Source organism: Chaetura pelagica, unplaced genomic scaffold, assembly GCF_000747805.2.
Source record: "Chaetura pelagica isolate M959 unplaced genomic scaffold, ChaPel_1.0 scaffold138, whole genome shotgun sequence".
NCBI classification, from domain to species: Eukaryota; Metazoa; Chordata; class Aves; order Apodiformes; family Apodidae; genus Chaetura; species Chaetura pelagica.
In genome coordinates this window covers 4446864-4467891 of record NW_009954215.1, presented here as the reverse complement: position 1 = coordinate 4467891, position 21028 = coordinate 4446864, and the positions used below count along the sequence as shown (strand labels likewise).

General features: G+C 35.6%; 1 protein-coding gene across 1 annotated transcript in view; it reads right to left on the bottom strand.

Moving 5' to 3' along the window:
- Positions 1-1419: 1419 nt before the first annotated feature.
- The window catches only part of TRRAP (transformation/transcription domain-associated protein), an 89484-nt gene continuing 69875 nt past the window's right edge, over positions 1420-21028 (bottom strand). Inside the window, exons 61-70 of the mRNA XM_010003260.1 lie at positions 20644-20808; positions 18671-18761; positions 17934-18079; positions 16937-17198; positions 10086-10311; positions 9327-9544; positions 6914-7098; positions 5213-5416; positions 4064-4258; positions 1420-1967 (exon numbers count right to left, since the gene is read on the bottom strand). Coding sequence (XP_010001562.1) covers positions 1683-1967; positions 4064-4258; positions 5213-5416; positions 6914-7098; positions 9327-9544; positions 10086-10311; positions 16937-17198; positions 17934-18079; positions 18671-18761; positions 20644-20808 — 1977 coding nt within the window. The 3' untranslated portion in view covers positions 1420-1682. The remainder of the gene's footprint in view (positions 1968-4063; positions 4259-5212; positions 5417-6913; positions 7099-9326; positions 9545-10085; positions 10312-16936; positions 17199-17933; positions 18080-18670; positions 18762-20643; positions 20809-21028) is intronic.

The window sequence follows — 21028 nt, the reverse complement described above, 5'->3', positions numbered from 1 at the left end:
GCAGTTTAAGCTAGCAAACAAGTATTTCCAATTTGCTTTTTATTCCAAAACTTTTAGGATTAGATTATTACAACTCTTATGTAGAATAAGATAAATTTATCACTGTTCCTTAATACCATGTTCTATTTTACAACAAAAATGGAACATCCATTTATTTTCCAGACTTTTTACCTAAAAATAGGACAGTTTTCCATAAATGAATTATTACACATTTACTTTTCATTTATGAGCACTAAGTTTTCCTTTTCATTCAGTCAATAGTATCTTAAGGTCCACTCTCAAAAGCAGACAGACCCATTCTTTACTGTGGTAATCAAGATGGTTTCTGTGGGAATAACACAACTCCGCTGATATGAGTTCATCTGCAGATATAATCTTGACTTCTGAACAATTAGTTAAAAGCTGAATTTCTTCTAGACATGAAACAGACTATTCTGTTTAATGAAAGACTTTTCTAGAAAACAGTTGGCTAACACATTAATTGACTGACCAGGAAGAGACTGTATACTGAATGGAAAAACCTTATCAGATGCATACTTCCTATTTGCAGCTCTTCTGTAAACAACTTCAACACTATACATGAGAACATCACATCCACATCCCGTTGATGCAGTCATCACCCTTTAACATACAGTCCGTTTGCATTTATTCAAGATTACACCTGCTTTTTGGTCTGTTTACTCCACAGTATTACATTAAAAATATTCTAAATAAAAATAATACAATAGAGAGTTTTACAAAATATTTATTTTGAAAAAATCACTCTGTACAAATTTAACATTCTCAACACCAAAGTTTTATAAAAATGCTAATATAACAGAAAGACAAGTAAAACAACAAACTGATCTTTCCTTAAATTACAGAGAAACAGATTCATTCTAAAGAAGCTATTGCAATTCTGAACATTAAAAAGGATAACTCTGTAAGATGTATTTTTAATCTATTACAGCCAAATACATGTATCAAAGGATAACTTTTCCCATCCTTTTTATAAACTTCCCCCCCAAAACACTGTCCACAACTAAACCAAATACCCTAAATGGTTTACACTTGTACTGTACATAGCTTGTGCTCAGAGAAAAGCTGGCACAATTTGATCACCATATTCTCAGTGCCTAACAAAAATTCACCTCTATACATTTGGTACAAATTCTCTGTACAAACCAACATTGCTCATGTAAATTTGAAAGAAACTTAAAGGAAGAGTATTTATTTGTGCCTTCAATTTGGTATAATGAAGGGACAGATATGAAGTAAAATTTCACGAAGTAAAATTCAGTAACTGGGAATACTGTCTTTTTTTTATTAATTACTACTGTATAAAAAATTTATATACTGCAGGTTATTAGGAATGGCAGGCCCTAAATCTAAAAGTGCTAGATTTATAGTTCCCATCATAAAATAAGATTTTTCTGTATATTAAGTTTCCTCTCTTCATTTGAAACTACTTGTGAAAGCTGTTGTTGTGTATTAAAAACCTTTTTTAAGCAGGAGGAAATATCCCATCACAAAATTAAAAGCAGTAACATTTTCATATTACTGTAAACACAACTAAAATGAAGACTGACAAAACGCAGTGGGACAGGTAAGCCATGGGCTGGAAAGCTTTTTTCACATTTTCTTAACACAATATATGGCTCACACCATAAACAGCAGCAAAAAAAGCTATTGAAAATTTCAAGTTAGAGCCAGGGGTGCCAGGCAGGATCCATACGACAGAGATTATCCAAGCTATTTGCAGCTGCTACCAGAGTGTTGACTTTGCTTTCTCCTCCTTCAAACTGAGCAAGATTATGAAGTCGAGTCATGATGGCAGTAACAGCTTTCTGAACTAGTGAAACCAACTGCTGGCTGTCCATATTTTCGGGTTGCCCAGCTGCTGAGAGTGGAGAGGAAGTATCCTCCTGTGTTTTCTTGTGCCATGCAATTATTTCATCCCGTAGCACAGTTTTTAGAATGCCATCAACCTATGTGGAGAAAAATTAGATGATTACATTTAATCCAAAGAACCATCAGGGATTATAAAATTATACCTAGATTTTAGTCAATAGCATTTTGACACTTTCGGTCCCACTTTGCATTCTCAGTCTTCTCAGGATGAGTGTGGCTACCAATTGCCTACTATTTATTTTTGAGGCTTTTATTTTTAATAAAAAGCTTTCATTATGAAAATGCAGAGTGACTCCTACAGAAATGTAATATCACATAAATTATAACATATATTAAGATCTTCATACACAAATACAGTCATGTATATTCTCTCTAAGTTACTCCACTAAATTTATGACTCAAGCCACATGTGCACACATACATAGAAATCCTGTGTAAAGATTGAGTGCTCTGCAAAACTGGGTTTGGTTGGTTGGTTTTTACACAATTATTAAGCTCTCAGGATATACTGCTTTTCTGTGAAACAGGGAAAGAACACTGACTGCAATATACATACAAAGGTATATATTATATATATATATATATGTACATACAGGCCAGTTCTATTCTTGGATGAAAATTAAATATCTGCAACAAATAGCTTCCTGTTTTTTCTCATCACTGACTTGAGTTACTGACATTAATCTGTCAACTCCAACAGTCCTGAGCTTCTAAAATAAACTTTTATGTATGCTGAGTCAAATTCACTGTCCATATTTTATGAACATTTGTAAAAAAAGATAAATGCAGAAAGTGTTAAAATTATTCCTCTCAAGTCCAAAAGATAAATCATCTAAAGCAGTATCTGCTACATGTCTGAACTCACCTTGGCACCCATTGCTCCAAAAAGAATAAACAGGCATCTGTGCTCTGATCTTCAAGAAATGACAGAATCACAGAATGTGTCAAGTTGGAAGGGACCCATAAGGATCATTGAGTCCAACATCCTGCTCCTCACAGGACTATCCAAAATTAAACTGTATGACAAAGAGTGTCATCCAGACACATCTGCTGTGACCATTTCGCTGGGGAGCCTGTTCTAGTCATCAATCACCCTCCTGGTGAAGAGACTTTTTCTAATGTCCAGTCTGAATATCCCCTGAAACAGCTTCATCCCATGTCTTTGTGTCTGATCACTGGCCAGATAGAGGAGATTAGCACCTCTCCCTTCACTGCCCTCCTTAAGGTATAGAGTGCAACGACAGCCCCTCTCATCCTTCTGTTCTCCAAGGCGAACAAACCAAGTGATCTCAGCTATTCCCTCTCATCCTCCAGACCTTTCAGCACCTTGGTCACGCTCCTCTGGAAACACTCAAATAGCTTCATGTCATTTCTGTATTGAGGCACCCAAAACTGCACACACAACTCAAGGTGGGGCCACACCAAATCAACATGGCAAGTCTAATTGGGTTTATTAACAGGCTATATCTGCAAATTTGTTTGCATGTATAGTCATGGCTATGCAAGGTAAGATGATGAATTATTAAAAAACATTGGAACAGCTTTCTATATTAGATACAAAGAAAAAATCACTTTAGAATAATTTCCTTCTTTTAAGAAGTAACTAGCTCACACCCTAGCTACAGTACACTCTGTGCAATGTCTTCTGGTGCAAATTGCTTGCCTAAGTATAAGATGCCTCATTTTTGGAAAGCATTAGAATTTAAAAGGAAGTTAGACAATCTCTTTAGAAAACTACTCCCTGCTAAGAGCTAGAATCCATCAAAGTACAGTATAACTTTAGCATTCTATTCCATTAACAAAAGGCCAAGACACATTTCTATTCACAGATTGTTATGAAGATTCTAAATCATACTGCATTTGTCATTTTACTATTTAGCACTGCTAGCATTTGTAAGGATTTGTGAGGCTAGAGTGGAAATTATCAGCCTGAATTAACATGCATGGGGAAAAAAAATAAATAATCAAATTAAGAGTAGAATTACAGTCATCTTCCTATTCTTTCCAAAAAGGCAAACTGCAAACATTTAGCTGGCCTTTGTGATGACCTGAGGGTAAGATGCAATAACAAATATGGACTGTTTGGTTCTGTCTTAACCGAGAAAGTACTGTTCAATTTATAAACTGTCAAATACAACACACCTGCAGACAGGCTCTCAGAAGGTATACAAACCTTAAAGTTGGGCTGTGCAAAGCAGCGAGCTACTGCAATCATAGATGCAGTCAGTGGACCAGACACCCCAATGGTAGTAAGAAATTCAGAAATGTTTGGGGTAAGGCGGAACGGAACTGGGCGATTGGCATCCAAATCTCCAGTAGCATCGTTAATGTCAAAGCGAAAGTAAGCTACATTTAGCTTGCCTGTATCCTGGATTTAAAAGCGAGATGCACAAAAGTAATTAAAGAAACAGATTTGCATTAATGAAACCAAAGAAGTATTTTTTTTTTTAATTGTTAATACTTGAAGTACAAGTAGTACTCCAATAGCTTTTGACTCTTTAAGCCGAACAGTTTTTGAACAAAAAAGCTAAAGGCTTGAACAAATTCAGTTGCATTTCTCTCAAAACATGTGTCCAAAATCCCTTACTAAATACACATTATTGTAATATCAAACTTAAGGAGCAGACTCTTCTGTAGCATAGTCTATACAGCATCATGCAGATAGACAGATCTTTGCTCTCTACATATCCCAGCTCGGAGTAAGGGATATGCATTTTTCACTCTAGGTAAGCAGCTGAATGCTTATGTAGAAGAATTAAAGAATCTTAATTGCTACACAGAGTGCAACCCTCCAGGCATTAAAATGGCATGAATACTCTAACACACGCCATCTTTGCCCTACTAAGGTGGCAAGCCTCACCTAAATGTTGGGTTAAAACAGAAAAGTCACTGTTAATAAGAGTTGAAGCTTGATGGCAATGCTGGAAAGAGAACAATATTTGAAAAAGGGTATTTCTCTTTAAGAAAATGAAGCTCTAAATGCTTGGGTTTTTTCAGCTGTTTGACACAGATCTATCCAGAGCAATATTTTGGAGGACTAAAATGAGAGACTTATCAGTGATTTACATGAACAATTCCAATATCTAAGAACAATTTTACAAAGGTCTCAATTCTCACCACAGAAGGTAAAGTTGATGTCCACAGGGATTGCAGTTTAAATTACTACCTAGATGATGTGCAATCACATCTAAATGAAAAGCCTGCTGAAATGCACTGTTAATTATATATGTCAAATCATAGGTTTGACTCATTTCAAAAGTATAGTTGAAATTTCCATTTGATCAAAGACGACAGCGTGCGTTTAGAACAAACTAGTGCATACCTGGGCAATCTGCAACATTTCAGGGTTGAGTCTATTTAAATGAAAGATGAATTCTGCAAAGCCAATTAGGGCTAACTGAATAGTGAACATCTTCCTAAAAGTCCAATAATCCGTAGCATTGGGGAAGGTGTGCAGAGCCCACTCCTTCAGCATGCTGCGCGGCACCATGTTGCTCTGTACTTCTTTAAGTATATCTCTGAGAACCTACATAAAAAAAAAGATTGGTTGAAAGACATCATTTTTAACACAATTCTTAGCAACAGACCAGTAAGCCAAAAGCAATTACCAAACTTCTCCCAACTGCTGTATCCCATTTTGGAAAAACAAACAAACAAAACACAAACAAAAACCATCCTGAACTTGAACGCTTCCAATCCAACGTTGTTTCCTGACTTCTTTGTCAAAACACACATAATATTATGTTATCTGAAAAGACTAAATCTTTAATAAAACTATATAAGCATGAGAACTGCAAACAGGCATGTTCGAAAACCTGAGACTGAAAAGTTACATATCCTGATTTTGAAATATCTTCTATTCAAGACTTCCAATCAGAAGTGAGCTAGAGAGACACTGAACTTGTGGTGCTGGACTTCCTTATGGGAAACTAAAGGAACATACGCCACAGTTTTCTAGCTTCAGTGCAAGCTTGATATGCATTTTGCAGCAATAAAAATTCTTTATTTTAAGCATAATGACAAAATTTGAAATTATACAAGGGACCTACAAAGCGTGCAACCTAGAGACAGCTCTCTGGATGGTTTCTTCATATTTTTTTCCCTGGGATGCACACACTCACCATCTATCAAACTATTTAATTACTGTGCCATATTCTAGCCTAATTAATTAAAAAAAACAGAGTTAGGATCTCTTCTATTACAGCAAAAAGCATGATAATCATACTGACTTCAATTAAATGGCTTTTAAAGAGTTTCATAACCTGAAGGAAAAATTCTCAAAATAGAAACAGATGTTATGTAACACTTTGTTTTATTTTGTAACAAATTTTCTCTAAATGATGTCTTGAGATGTAAGAATACCATGTACTTCACAAAAGCTATATTTGAAAAGGGACTGGCATTTTTTGGTAAAAATTTGCATTAACCTTAAGAAAAAAACATAACTTCATTTATCACAATTGGATGTTTGGTGGTGGTTACAGAGACAGGGAGCTTTGTTCTTTCTGAGTAGTATCATTTACTAGGGTGAGATTACTCAACTGTTACTATTCAACTTAGATTAAATTAATCCACTGACAATTTTAGGAGATACATTAGAACAACATGGGAAGCCTGTGTCACACACCATGCTGAAACTGCTTCTGTAAATTAGAAATGTTGTTTCCTACGTTATCAACAGATTTTCAAAGCACTACAAAAAAGGGACAAAAAGCAATAAACGCCTTGTCTGTTTTCTGTTGTAGTTACCCAAAACAACCTAGAGTAAAAGAAATGCAGCTTTTTGAAGCTTTCCAAGAAAAGCTGAAATACCAAAAAGATGTAAGAGTTTCCAGGATACATTAAGCAAGAACAAAATGAAGAAAAAAATAATAAACCAAAACACCATCTCTGCAAAATAATCAGTCTCACATCTAATGAGAGGTAAAAAGGTTATGGGAGGGGGGGAAGGTGTTTGTGCAGCTGGACACAGTAGAGTCCTCAAGAAAAACCCTTGATTAGAAGTCATTATATATTCTAGTACCTGATGGCTGGCTTGAGTTCCCCGTGCTTGGACTGTTGCCAGCCTGTCATAGTAACGAGAAATGGGGTTGTCGTGCTCAATGCCCTTCTTGGCACAGCGCTGCTTGTAGATCTCCACCAGGGACAGGGAAGAGGGGTTGTCTTCAACCAAACGCATCTGTGGAGAAACTGCTACAACGCGGGGGACTGGGAGCGATTCGAGAAGGGTGAGAGAAGATGGTGGTGGGGAGAGGTGTGGGCAGAGAGAACAAAACAAAACAGTTAATCCATAACTGAAATATGAGGAGAAAAATTAGCACGCAAATATCAGCCCTCAAAACACGACTAAGATACTCAACTGAAGTGTATCAAGATAAATTTTTTATTACTAAACCCGTAACTGATTAACAGGGTCAGTTAAAAAAAAAGTTTGATAGATTTTATTTTTTTTTTACCTTAACAGAAACATCAACTATATTAGCAAAAAAACCTGATACTCCTTTTTCTTCCTACTTTTCTTTACTTGCAGAAAAGAGGATAACACTCTGTTCAGATGCAAAGGGGTTCATAATATCTCATTTCATGACACTGGCATTAGGTCAATAAAAATTCTGAAGGAAAAAACTCAACAGGTTATTTAAAGTGAGTCAGAAAAACTGGAGTGGAAAAAAAATAATTGAAGATAGTTGTGGAACAGATGTTTAAATGACATAGCTCTTCCATAGCTACCTTTTCCAGTGACAATGTTTGTACTGTTTGAGAGCAACCTCCAGTTACCAGTAAAACAGTTCTCTAATAATTTCCCCTCAGAATCTGTAATAATTCATCTCAGAAATTTAAGGAAAAGTTGTTTAAATGCATTTAAATTGATGCAACGTCTTCAATCTTGAAAATCCATTCTGCAGAAGGGTTGTTAATGAGCTGTTTCTTCTGGTCTGCTTCCATTAACCTTTGGAAGCAGAGAAATGAATGTTCTCTAGGTTCTTTCAAATGGTATCAAACCACAAGGTGCAGAATCAATTCAAAAAATACTATAGTTTTAAAACAGCTCTTTGAAGGAAAATGTTACTTTACTAATCATGCTATATAGAGAACACACTTCTGTACTAGTGGCCTTGTTTATCATATCCTTCAAGGCGTTTCTGTTATTTTGGCCTAAGTGTGATGCAAAATTGCCTTCACATACGTAGAGATACCATATTTACCTTTTGTTATAACAAATTCTTTAGCTTGTACAGTTTGGACTTTTAAAGTTAAAACTCCAAAATGCATTTCTAGCTCTATAGCTGTAACCTGCATCATCTGGCTGCATACACTGATGACAGCAACTTCATGTCAATGGACCCTGCTAGCCCAAAAAGGAGGACTGGTAAAACCATACTTTTAAAAAACAGATCTCAGCACTTTTTAAAAGGACAAAATTAGCAGCTTTGTCTTAATGTCTTTGATTCAAGTTTCCCTTATCCATAACATATTGCCTGCTCACCCACCAAGTACTATTAATACTGACTAATGCAACGTACACAACTCATTTATATGAAGTCAGGAAGTTATTAATTGAGCTTCTGAAATGAAAAGTATTTATACATTAAAAAAAGAAATTAAGACTGTGTGTTCAGCCTTCATTCACTGTTTCTGCTTTGAAATGCCAAAATATGTGACCTTTTTATTACATATTCTGGCAATTTATTTATACACATAAATCATATTGGAATCCTCCTTAACTCTCCTCATTAATTCTGTAGTGTTTAAGCATTGGCAGGTGGTGCTGTTGGCAAACAGCACTCTCCAAACCAAGTAACCTTTTGCAGGATCACAGAAGTTTACTCAGCAGAAGTCCTGTATCCAGGCCCTAGATTATGAATCGATTTTATTTGGCAACAACTAACCAGTCAGCATATATTCTTGAAAGTAAACATCACCTTGGATATTTAAAGTTACTTCAAAAATTATAAAGACACATTCCCATGTCATACAATTTATAGACCATGCATAAAAAATTCAAAGCTCTACAAAAAAATTATTTCTTCTTCTGTATTATGTGGAAGAGGTAAAAGAAATTCAATGCACATCTACTGCAGCTTGGGGAGATAAAGTTTTGTTCTGTCCTTCTCCAAATGTTTCTAAACCCTTGTCCTGAACTACATGTATCTTTTCTACAGAAACAGATTTCATGGGCATGCCTCTGCCTTATAGATGTTACAACTTAATAAATAACACATGTAAGCTCTTCTAAAAACACCCTAGATCAAATACAATCAACTTTACTTCTTCAGAGAGGTACTACAGTGCCACAAAAGACTAATCATCTAGACAGATGAGTTTTACCTTCTGAATATTCAAAAACTTTACCATTGATTAGCAGTTGTCAAAAACTTCAGCAATTATCATCTTTCAGTATAACACATACATAAAATAAAATCTCTTTGCAGTACCTGTAAAGAACAAATGCCTTTTTGTGGTTTCCTTCCTCTTCTCTAAGCAGGGGTTCAGAAGGCGAAGGAGCTGCAACACCCGCTCCTCCCGCCTAGACTCTGTCAGGCAAGCATCGTTCATGACCAGATATGGGTAAATCTTTCCATTATGGCCTCGGATATAGAGTCTTCTGGCTGCAGTGTTGTGTTTCTGAACTATCTCCACTCTGGGCATAAACCTATCAGGAAGAAAGAGATATTAAAGCATCTGAGCTAATCTCCTCCGAGATTAAATCACAATGGAAACAATGAAAAAAAACCCACCGAAGAATTAAGGCAGTGCAGCTTTATTATAAGGTACAAGTCTATTATCCAGCTAGCCCTGAGTTTTTATTTTGTAGTCAAAAAGCCCTCCTGTTTGATTTTGTTTATTAAGAAAACAGAGTTCTTGAGCAAAATCAATCATTAGACTATTTTTGAAGAACAGTACCTCTACTGACTACAGCAGAACAACCAATCTCAATTTATGTCAACGTAAAAGAAAAAACAAATACACCCTTCATCTAATGGCACAGTTGCCTGGTGGGCATTGTCAAAATACCAAAGGAGGATACAATATTAAAAAATAAAGGTGTTCTACCAAAGTATGACTCTCTCTATATAATTCAAATATATTAAGTGTACACAACATCTCCTTTTGCAGGGTGGATGGATGGAAGAGGTTTTAATTTTCTTCTCTGCTTTCAGAATTTCAACTACTGAAGAGTATTTTTAGATTACCTTGCTATCTTGATGTAGTAATGTGTTGGCTTTGGCATAAGGAATTCTCCAGGTATCTCCACTTCTGCAGTTTGAGCTGAGAAATTACTTAGAAAGCGGCACTTTTCCTCTATAAGGAAAAACTTTGGAAGCTGTTTTGTTTTTGCCTCCAGAATTTTGATCCATTTCTTCAGTTTAGAGATAAGGTTGTGAAGTTTCATTGACCCTGGGACACTGAAGTCAAAGTCTAAAAAAAAGGGGGAAAAAAAGATACATAATGAGGATTTCAAATTCTATGCAGGGTATTTAACTATCAAGTGTCCTAAGTTTGCATTTTCAAAGAGCTTTTTTCAGCCATATGCCCTCAAGCAACATCCCACACACAGCACACACCTATTAGGTAGAAAAGCAACACACTTGTCTCAAATACTACAGCAGAAGGGAAAGGTACAACAATCAGCAACTCCCACAAAAAAAGGAAAGCTCACTACCAAGCAAGTCTAGCAGAGAAACCTGGCTACTTATGAACCTAAAGCACAAAGGAAAACCAGTGAGTTCAGACAAACACAGAAGAGACAGAAGAATCATTAAGAGTCAGAACATAATTGATACATGATCATACGACAGCAAAAACACTACAACAGGAGATACTGGAGGAGAACAAATCATACAATTCAATAGTACAAACTGTACACACACTGAGAGCTGTACTCCCTTTAAAAGACAGGCTCTGTTCAGTACTTAGTGTCTAAAGCATATCTTTCAGAAAAGTCCTAAAATTTTATGTAAGTTAAACCTGTCAGAATCTGCTACCTTTTTTCTGTACATAGCTCTAAAATATTATCTATTTCTTGTAAATAAGATACTGTTTTACAGACATGCAAACACTAGGAAAATACACTCTGAACATTTTAAACACTATTACTGTATTTAACTGTCTATATTCTGCAACCAGCCAGACTGTACACAAAGGAGGCAGTAATAAACCCATCTATTAGATTGGGTCAGATCATTTAGTGAAAGAGGAATAGCAAGCTTATTCTACAGTGCAGCACTATACTTTTCTACTTGTTTCATTAAAAGTGATTTATTTATTTAAAATCAGTGGAAGCTTTATACTTTTAAAAGGAATGAAGGAGCCTTAACTGGGTGTACAAAGTCAATCTGTGAGCAACTGCAGGACAAACAGTAAAACTGCTATTACTACTCTCTCCTACTCTGAGCTGCAAGAAAATTGCCTTGATTCTTTCCTGGCTTAGGTAACACATGCATGTCACCACAGGAAGAATAGATATGACAGTCTAAGCAAAAATGACAATACTATGCAAACAGGCTGCTCTTTCCTCTGCAACAGCACAGTACTGCAGCATGGAACTCTCTCCTCTAGCCCATGTGCAAGTGAAGTAATAACATTTTCAAGGCCAATACATTGTCTTCAATACACTATGCAAACAATTCTGCACCAGAAATCACTAAAATATTGACCATTTTCTGGGCCAATACCAATGCCAACTTCTCAACACTGCTTTCACTACAGTTTCAGAACAAAACAAACAGTGTTTGAATTTCCCCAAAGACAGAAAATTAATAAACCATATACACAAATGAAATTATGGTTCAGCATTTCAATGCCACAACAATCAGAGATTAAACAGAATTGGGTAAGAAAATTGTTCTCCTTAGTAATGTCATCTCAAATTGTACAAGATAGCTAACAGACTTCATTTAGAAGTATTTCTATACCAGAGTCTAAAAGATGCTATTTTAAGTTCAACATGTTACAAGTGAAAAAGCAACAGCAAGAAAGAAACAGAGAATGTTGATTCTGTATTTCTGAGATTTACAGCTACAGCAGAACAAACAATCTTCATTATGGTTCAACAGAAAATTAACAGTCCCAAAAAAGAGTGTGAATCTTATTGCAGATTCTATGTTTCAGTAGCTTACATACTCACATACACATACATTGAAGAAAATAAAACCAACATCGAAAACAAAACAATAATGAGTGCTGGTCAGAGAAGAAATTAATTTGACCATGTAAATAAGCCACAAGGATCTATCTGCAAATATGCTGATAGTGAATTAAGTGCTTGCACCCAGCAATTAATGCATATAAATATTCTCCAAGTTCTCTCCTTTACATATAGAGGATACTATTACGAAATAAAATAATGCAACCTAGAATTCCATTAATTTTGCTGCTCTGTTACTTAAACAAAACATGAGAGAACACATAACCCAACATATTTCATTGTGCATCCACTATATACAGATATGCTAAAAGTGTTCAGTCTTAAGACTATTAGCCCAAAAAGAGCAAAAAATCAGCACACACAAAATCCTTTCCACTTCTAAAAGAAAAAAGTCTATAATAAAAAATACAGTTTCACATTTATGGGTGTCAGAAATGAGTATAACTGTAATACTCACTAATCTTTTTCTGCCTGGTACGGGCAGTGCATCTATTGCAATATCACTGTAAAACACTCTTATTATAATCCCAAGCCTACCCTCTAGTGAGCAGTGGGAGTAAATAATTTCATGAAAGTGACAAAATTATTGAAATATTTATCTCCTGATTCTCTGTAGTGCAGGAAAGTATATCCAAATTGCAACTAGTTTTTTTGTGCTAAAGTGAATCACCAAACTAGTAAAAATAAGCATCAATCCATATTCTTTACCAAAAAAAAAAAAAAGAAAAAGAAAAAAAAAGTCATTCAGTTCACCACAAGAATAGCTTGTTTGTTGAAGTGTATATTTTAAGATTTTTGTTTTGTTTCCCAGTGGCAGATGGGGAAATGAGAGTTCAATTAGTCTTTTTGCTCATGTCACAGAGAGCCCATCTGAGAAGAAAAATCACCTCAGCTGTAAGAAAGGGAGAAACAAAACCAGACATTATTTGTGCACAAAGTCTCTCTTGGCAGACATCCTAACCTAGATAAACAGCATTCCTGTTTCGAACCAATCCTCTTTTCCCCATACTCACTACTGGGGAATATTCCTAGCTAACACATGGAGGTTTAAAATACCTTATTGTTTATACCATCCTTTCCTAAAAAGAATAGGAAGTTTATCTCCTCATCTTTAATGGAGATATTCACAGATCATGACACTTTACAGACCACATTTCAACTGAGGAAGCTCTCTCTCTATTCTTAATTCTGCTAAAGATTTTACAGTGAAACATGTATTTCTGGTAAGTTCATTCAAAGTCTTGAATGCCTCAAGATTTCCTATCTGAATCCATCCAACCCAGCATCATTGACAACTTTTTGCCACTCTGAATGAAAGGATAAATGGGGGGCACAATCCTCCTGCCAGTGACAGAACTAAAAAATCCTGATGGTTCTGAACCCAACTACATAAAGTTGAATACTTTCTGAATGAGGGCTGTACCATCAATTCTCATGAAGAAACAAAAAAAAAGAATACACTTTACTTAGCAAAATCAGTGCCAAACCCTCTATCCCCTCAAAACCCTTGACCTACAGAACATCAACATACCATTAAAAACCAAATGAAACACTTCCAAACAAGGACTTACCAACTAAAACAATCCCCTTCTTCTACACTGGCAGAAAACAGTTCTGATCTATTAATGCTTTTCACACAAGCAATAGCTCATTTGCAAGATTTAAAAAATTATTCTGACCACAGACAAAGCCTCTTAAGAAAGTTCATGACCCAAAGATCTTCAACTAAATAGACAGGACATTCATCATGTAAAATGCCACTTAGAACTGAAATGTAAGCATAGCTTTGTGCAGAGCCAAATTCTTTATACCTGTGACATTGAAGAAGATCTGAGCATTCTCCAACAGAAAGTCAGAGCTGTCTTGCTTCTGAAGTTATTATTCAGACATTTGCATCCTCTGTACTTTCCCAAAGGTTCTCTTTAATCTCACAAGAACTCTTGGAGAGCACCAACAAACATGAAACATCTCAGTGACAGTTACACACAAATATGAAGCAGATCTTCTGGTTTATCAGTCAGCACCAGAAACCCAAGACTGCAAAGACTAAACCAAGGTAAAATATCTCTTCATCAGGATTCTCTGTATAACAACCTGTTATCTACAAATCAGAAGGAAAGTAAATAAATTGCTGTCAAAGTGATGCTATGCTCACTCTTATGAAAAAAAAAAACAAAAAAAAAACAAACCTTAAAAAAGCTGAAAATTATTACCAGAGCTCTTACCCTGTCCTCTCCCCACACTTCGGAGACACACTAGGACTTCAAGAAACTTCCTTCTGATTACAGTTTCCATTTGCAATAAATAATTCATTGTGCTGGGTGACAAAACTCTCAAGAAAATTATCTTGCCCTTTAAGGGTACATTTTGGAATTTTCTATTCATAGCTTGAGTGGAGAGATGGTTGCAAAAAGAAAATGATCCAAACTCTAAACTATCATCTGCCCACAAAAGAACAATTGAGGCAGTTTTTCTCTTCCTTTCAGTGCTGAGACAGCTCTCAAAGGGAGCATTTCTCAGCATTTGCCTGTTGTTTGATTTCAAAGGTTTAGGAGAAGGAGAGAAGGAACAAAGAAAAGATGGTCAAAGAACTATGCATTTGAAGTTCCAGGAAAAAGAAAAAAAGAAAGAAAAAAGAAAAAGTAAATTTAGGCTTTAAAATATATTATGTTAGGATGGAAAAAGTGGACCTATCAAAGCTCTAACAGTCCAGATTGCTGCAGATAAACTATTTGGAATACAAGATACGGTGTGAGAGTCCTCCAATGGCTCCAAACAGGAATCAAGATGCCACTCAGATGTTGACAGAAATGATTATGCAACCAAACATAGTTTAAAGTGTCTATAAAATATAGCTGCCAACATTAATCTGGAAATAACTGGAGGGTTTACTCCAAGACAGCTTCTCAGCTTGGATACTTTTGAAATGGAGAGCAACCACTGTAATTATCTGTCCATCATCTAAATGCAACTGGTACCAAGAATTAGGAAAACAAACATGAACCTTCTAGTGTGACTAAAGGACACACCAGGAATGATTTACAAATATTTTCTCATAAAGTTAGAACAGCCTTTGCTATCTTTAGTACTGTAATTACAATCCTTTTCATTTATTTATGTATATTTTGCTGTTATTACAAAATTAATAAAACACCTCTTCATTTTCTGCATAATGAATTAAACTACAAAAAGTCATAACTATATTGATCAGCTTAATTACCTGTTTTTTCCCCACACTTTTATTGAGCCTGCTGTCAGCAAGCACCCCCAGGTCCCTTTCTGCAGAGCTGCTCTCCAGCCACTCCAATCCCAATCCACTTGTGCTCCATGTTATTCCATCCAAGGCACAGAATCTGGCATTTTGATTTGTTAAATTTCATCCCATTAATCATTTCCTAATTATCTTTTTTTCTTCCTCTATATGCTTCTATTAAAGACATACAAAATGTTTCTATTTCCACCTTCCCTCACTAGTACACTTCATCCACTAAAAATTTGATTATATGGTTCAGGACTTTCATTATCTGCTGTCATGCAACTGTTGTGCCTCAAAAAGGACATCATGCAATATATAGCGTGCACAAGATATGTAGGTCACATCTACAACTGAGTTACTTTCAACAAGATTCCCATCAGTTCACTTATTTTCACAACATTATCAGTAAAATGCTTGAAAAAACACCACAAGTCTACTTGTCTAACTGAAAATGCTCAGCAGCTGTGTTGACCTCAAGCAATTTTAAGTTCAGGCAACTTTATGCAACTTCGAAATCTAAAAAGAATAATTTTTCAATGCAAGTCACTTTTGCAGAGGAACAGATTGATGTGGAAAGGGAATGTTTTTTAAAAATGAGCAAAGATGACGGAGCTTCAACTCATGCCAGAGTCTAAGTCAGAGTCCCAGTGAAGGCAGATTCAGAAAAAGAGGAACACCCAGGTCTTCACAAAAATTCTCTTTTCAGTTTTGAACAACTAATAAGTTTGAATTCTTCTGTTAAAAAAACCCAAAAACCAAAACCTATATTTAACTATTCCTTTTCATCTAACCCTACCATTATTCTTAAGGAAAAGCTGACTTAGTTTATGTAAGAATTTATGCAGAACTTGAAATCCTGGCAATCCTCACCACTGATGCCAATCGATGTCACCTTCTGCCATACACAGCTGCATGGCCTTAACACTCTTTACCACATACCCTCTACTGTGCACAAGCTTTTCTCAGAATTTTAAATCAACATCAAATAATCAAACATGTTACTCCACTGATAAAGAGAAAACAAATCCAGCAAAAAAGCTGCTTCCTTTAAGTATCTTTTTAATTAGATCTGATTAAAGTTATAGATTCAATTTACCTAACAAGGATGCAAATTTGTGCAATAGGATTTTTATAACCATATTTATCCAAAACACTGAAGTAATCTTATTCATCAGAGTTAGCCTGCTTAGAAACACTGCACATAACATTGTCAGTTTGGAGCTCTGGGATGAATGTTTCATTAAACTCTGGCATCACCACAAAATAAAGATGGATTTATTCCTCATTTACAACAGGCACTTCTATGCAAATTGCAAAAAATATTAAAGTAAATTAATCTATCTTTAAACACATCTGTAGTTTGATGATAGTTTTAGTCAATAAAAATAGAACAATAAACTCATTCTCTATGTTGAGGTCTGTTTTTCACTTGAATTATCTTTACTACTGCACAGAGGACTGAAACAAACTATTTCAGGTATGGTAAGTGACAGAAAGGTGCTGTTTCCTATATTCTCTCTCAGAAAAAATATTGGAAGAAGAACAGAAAAGCCGAATGCATTCACAGTGAAATGTTGGAGAGGTAATTTCTCTGGAGATTAAAAGTAATATTAAAAATCAATCAATCAATCAAGATTTACCTGTTGTAAATTGCCCTTTTAACTTCTGGAAAACAGGATCTTGAGCTGTTGCCTGTGCTCTCCTGGCTAGTGACTCTGAGGCTGCACTAGAAAACATGGTGGACACATGAGAGACATTCTCAAGACCTACTCCAAAAGTGCTGACTAACTTCTTGACGAAATTTAGTGTATGAGGAGTGATTTTGGCATCTGAAACAGCTCCACTTTTCTCAAAGGCAACTGAGTAGCACTTTGCCAAGCCCTGCTGCAGTTGTCTCAGAACCTGAGGGTTAAAAACAAGAAGATGGAATAGTCAGGAAGATTAGGCCTTCTGATTTGACACCAAGTATTTATTCCTACAGTGCATTTTATACAGTAAAGTTATCCTCTTAGAAACATTCATTTTAAACTGTATTATTAAATTGCATCAGAGGGTCAAACCAAATGACAGAACTAATTCTTAGCAGTGCAACTGAACAAACTGAGAAGTGGAAATGCTGCATCACCAGGTCCACCTTGGTCTTAAAAGCAGATCAAGCAGAATACAGCAGCTAAGTATGACATTTCTTATTTTGTGATACATTAGAAAGTCATGTCATATGAGGAATCTTCCTTCAAATGAACACTGTGCTAGGCAGAGAGAACAGAACAGCCTGACATTTTGAGAGAAAAATAATACAAGTGGCATGTCCATCTGCTCTCTGCTATAATTCAAACTTCAGGCAATAATCACCACCTACCAAGATCAAGAAGGAAATTGGTATCCCTGGAAGTTAGGGTGAGAATATAAATTTTCAGTTAGTACAAGCAACAGCTTAAATCCAACAGCATTAAACCAATTAATACTTTTGGGAAACCTCTGTATTGCTTCCAAAAATAATCAAGCTCCTTAAAACCCCTATCAGAACAATCAGGTTTACAAAGACATCAGTTCAGACATATTGTTCTAGATAAATATTTTGCAGTTAACTTTTCCATACATGATACATACATATGAAAGTGTATTAAAGCCAAATACCTCCTCATGCCAATTCTCTCTGAACCAGACCATCTGATCTACAATGCCTTCCAGAGAAGACAAAAGTGTTGGATGCAATTCTCGCTGCATGTGCATGATCCTGCTGCATCGCCACATGGGAGCAGTGGCTCTGATTGGCCCTGGATCTGATGCAGAGTGGGACTGATTTCCAATTGAACTTGGTTGTTGTTGCCCAGAATCTGGAAAGTGCAAAAATTTAAAAAGAGAAAAAAATACATTAAAAATGACTTTTTACAAAACAATACAAGCCTGCATGAAATACAAAAATTGATCCAAGAATTTGGTTTGGATTTGCAGTAAGTATTAACCATGTATTACCTACTGAATTTCAGAAAACTTGAGAACATTTTTTCTTTAGAAAGAAAATTTGGGGGTTTTGGAAAGGAAATTTGGGTTTTTTAGAAAATAAATTTGGGTTTTTTAGAAAGGAAACTGCTCCATATGATTCTCAAGCATTAAGGTGACAAGAGAATGAAGATGAAGTTCTTCTTGGTGAGTATTTTATTCAGGAAAATTCAAGACAGCTCAAGCCATCTGTAGGTTTCACTTCACAGAAACAAATAAATGCAAGTAAAGCTTATAAAGAATTTTGTTCCTTAGCTTTTTGCTAAGTTTATGTGCTTTCCAGCGACTATTTTCCCAGTAAAATCAGGTGAAACCAAAAATAATAACTAAGTTACAAAGAGCCCAAACAATTTGATTATGATCAATCTCACCACTTTTGTAGCGCTCACGCTGTTCTATCTTCAAAGTCAAATACAGGGTCCTGATAGGGAAGTAGACAGCCTGGGGATAGACTCTGCCCACCTATTTGGAGATACACACACACATTTCTCATTAACGAAAACTCACTACAGATCAGATCAACACACACATATTCTCTTTGTAAATGAGTGCAATTCAGTAATCATCAGCTCCTTGTTTTAAATAACGGCTTATGGAAAACTAGGAAATTAAAGATTCTTTCAGTAACAGAAACCCAAAGAAGATGAAATGGGAACTCCCAACACACACTGTTAAGGCATTACCTAATTAGGGCTTCTAGATCATACTGCCTAATAAACCTGAAAACACTATAATGCCAGAGTATCAGCTGGGCCAGCTCAAAGATCTTACTCATATACATAATGGAAGAAAAACAGTCATAATGACAGCAGTTAGTTTTTAAATTAAGCCACAATTCCCAGCAAGCCCCATGATCCTTGATAAGAAAGCACATTAGAGAGCAAATTTACTCCATCTAATTCTGGTACTTAATATAAGAGGATATACCAATTTCACTCAAAACTAAAAGAGATCTTGTATGACTTCCATTAAAAAACAAAGCAAAACCAACAAAATTAGATATGAAAATTAAGCATCCCCTTTAAAATCTGTACATTTCAGTACCTATTAAAAGAAAGAAATTACGTGCCTAAGTACTACCCATGATAATGCACATCTTAAGACATGACCAGAAGCTTCTCTAGCCAGTTTTATTAAATGATGGATTCTTCCTCCACCCAAATGGGTATGGTAAGTGGTAGAAATTTTGCAATGGCATTTAACTGTTCAGTAATATATTTATGGCAGGTTACTAATGACATACACATGCTTCATGTTTTAATTAACAAGTAAATTATTTGAAGAGAATTGTAAAGTTTAGGTAAACTTTTTTAAATTAGTAACAGAGAAAAATTGGTTTGTTTTTTTTTTTGTTTTATATTCCTTCCAAGGACTGAAAGTTTAAACTAAAATATCTGTGATTTTATAAGCCTAAGCTCCAGCTACAGTATGACTTCCAGGTAGTGCCTACAACTTACTGAATTAAGTTTTTTCTCTCTACTCTCAGAAGACAGCTGAGCACACTGATGTTGCAAGACAATAATACCAAGCCATACACATCAGAAATTTTGCCTTAGCTATCTTGCTTTCCTAAGCTGTTTGGGTGCATGGTCCTTTCAAAGCTTCATTTTAATTTTATGGAGAGGGAGGAAGGAAACATACATATATATATATACACACACACACATACTTACCTAGATTTAAGTATCAATGCACATGCAAACACACATGGACATATTCTCTCTCTACAAAAATATCTGTGCTCTTTGAAAGCTCTGAGAACCAATAAGGGAGACTATAAAGGAGCTGCATATCACAGAATCATAGAATATACTGAGTTGGAAGAGACCCACAAGGATCATCAAGTCCAGATCTCAAAAATCAGGAGCGCTAAACTTCAATGAAAATTTACAAAGCCCTGGTGAAGATTTCTGACTGACAGAGCCTTGTTTTTCTAAATCAAGTCTAATAAAAAAGAAAGCAGTAATGCAATAGTTTGCCTTTTAGTCACTAAAGCTAACAATTCTTTATATCTACTTCTACGTTACAAGCATTTAACTATGTATTTCTATATGTGTTCTATAATGTTCACAAAAATGTAATAAATAGCATTGCAGAGGAAAAGCTATAAGGCCTCATGCCCATATGGCATACAATTTCACTGGATTTAAACTCATTAAGTAATACTCACGTCAACAATTAAAATATTCTACTTACAGAAATTAGCATTTTTAACTCATCAGCAGTTGCAAATAAGAGCAATTTTAAAGCTCATAATTTTCTTAATTTGCTTTGAAAAATATTTGTGTCTCATCTTGAAAACAAAGATTATAGACAATAAAGTATTAGTAATTATCTTCTGTACCTGACTAATGAGATTCAGGAGGAGTTTGCCCTCTGAGCCAACCAGGCATGTCAGCAGCTGTGGAATCCAGGCCAGCCACTGAATGGGTGGGACACCAATGCAGTACTTGTCCACGGCATCTGCTAACGTGTTCTTATCGTCATCGAAACTCAGCAGCCAAAGCACCTGAATTTCAAGAGTACATCTCAGGGCTTAAATTCAAAACATGTCATTCATACGATGCAGAAAAGAAAGTTACTTTATTAATATGATAGATGAGTCTTCAAAGTGTCAAAGCATCCTCAGACACAAGAACGAAGATTCCTTATCCCTGGCCAATGTCCTTTTTTCCCCCCCCCCACAAGCAATATTTAAAGGATGTTAAAAATATGGAATTATAATACCT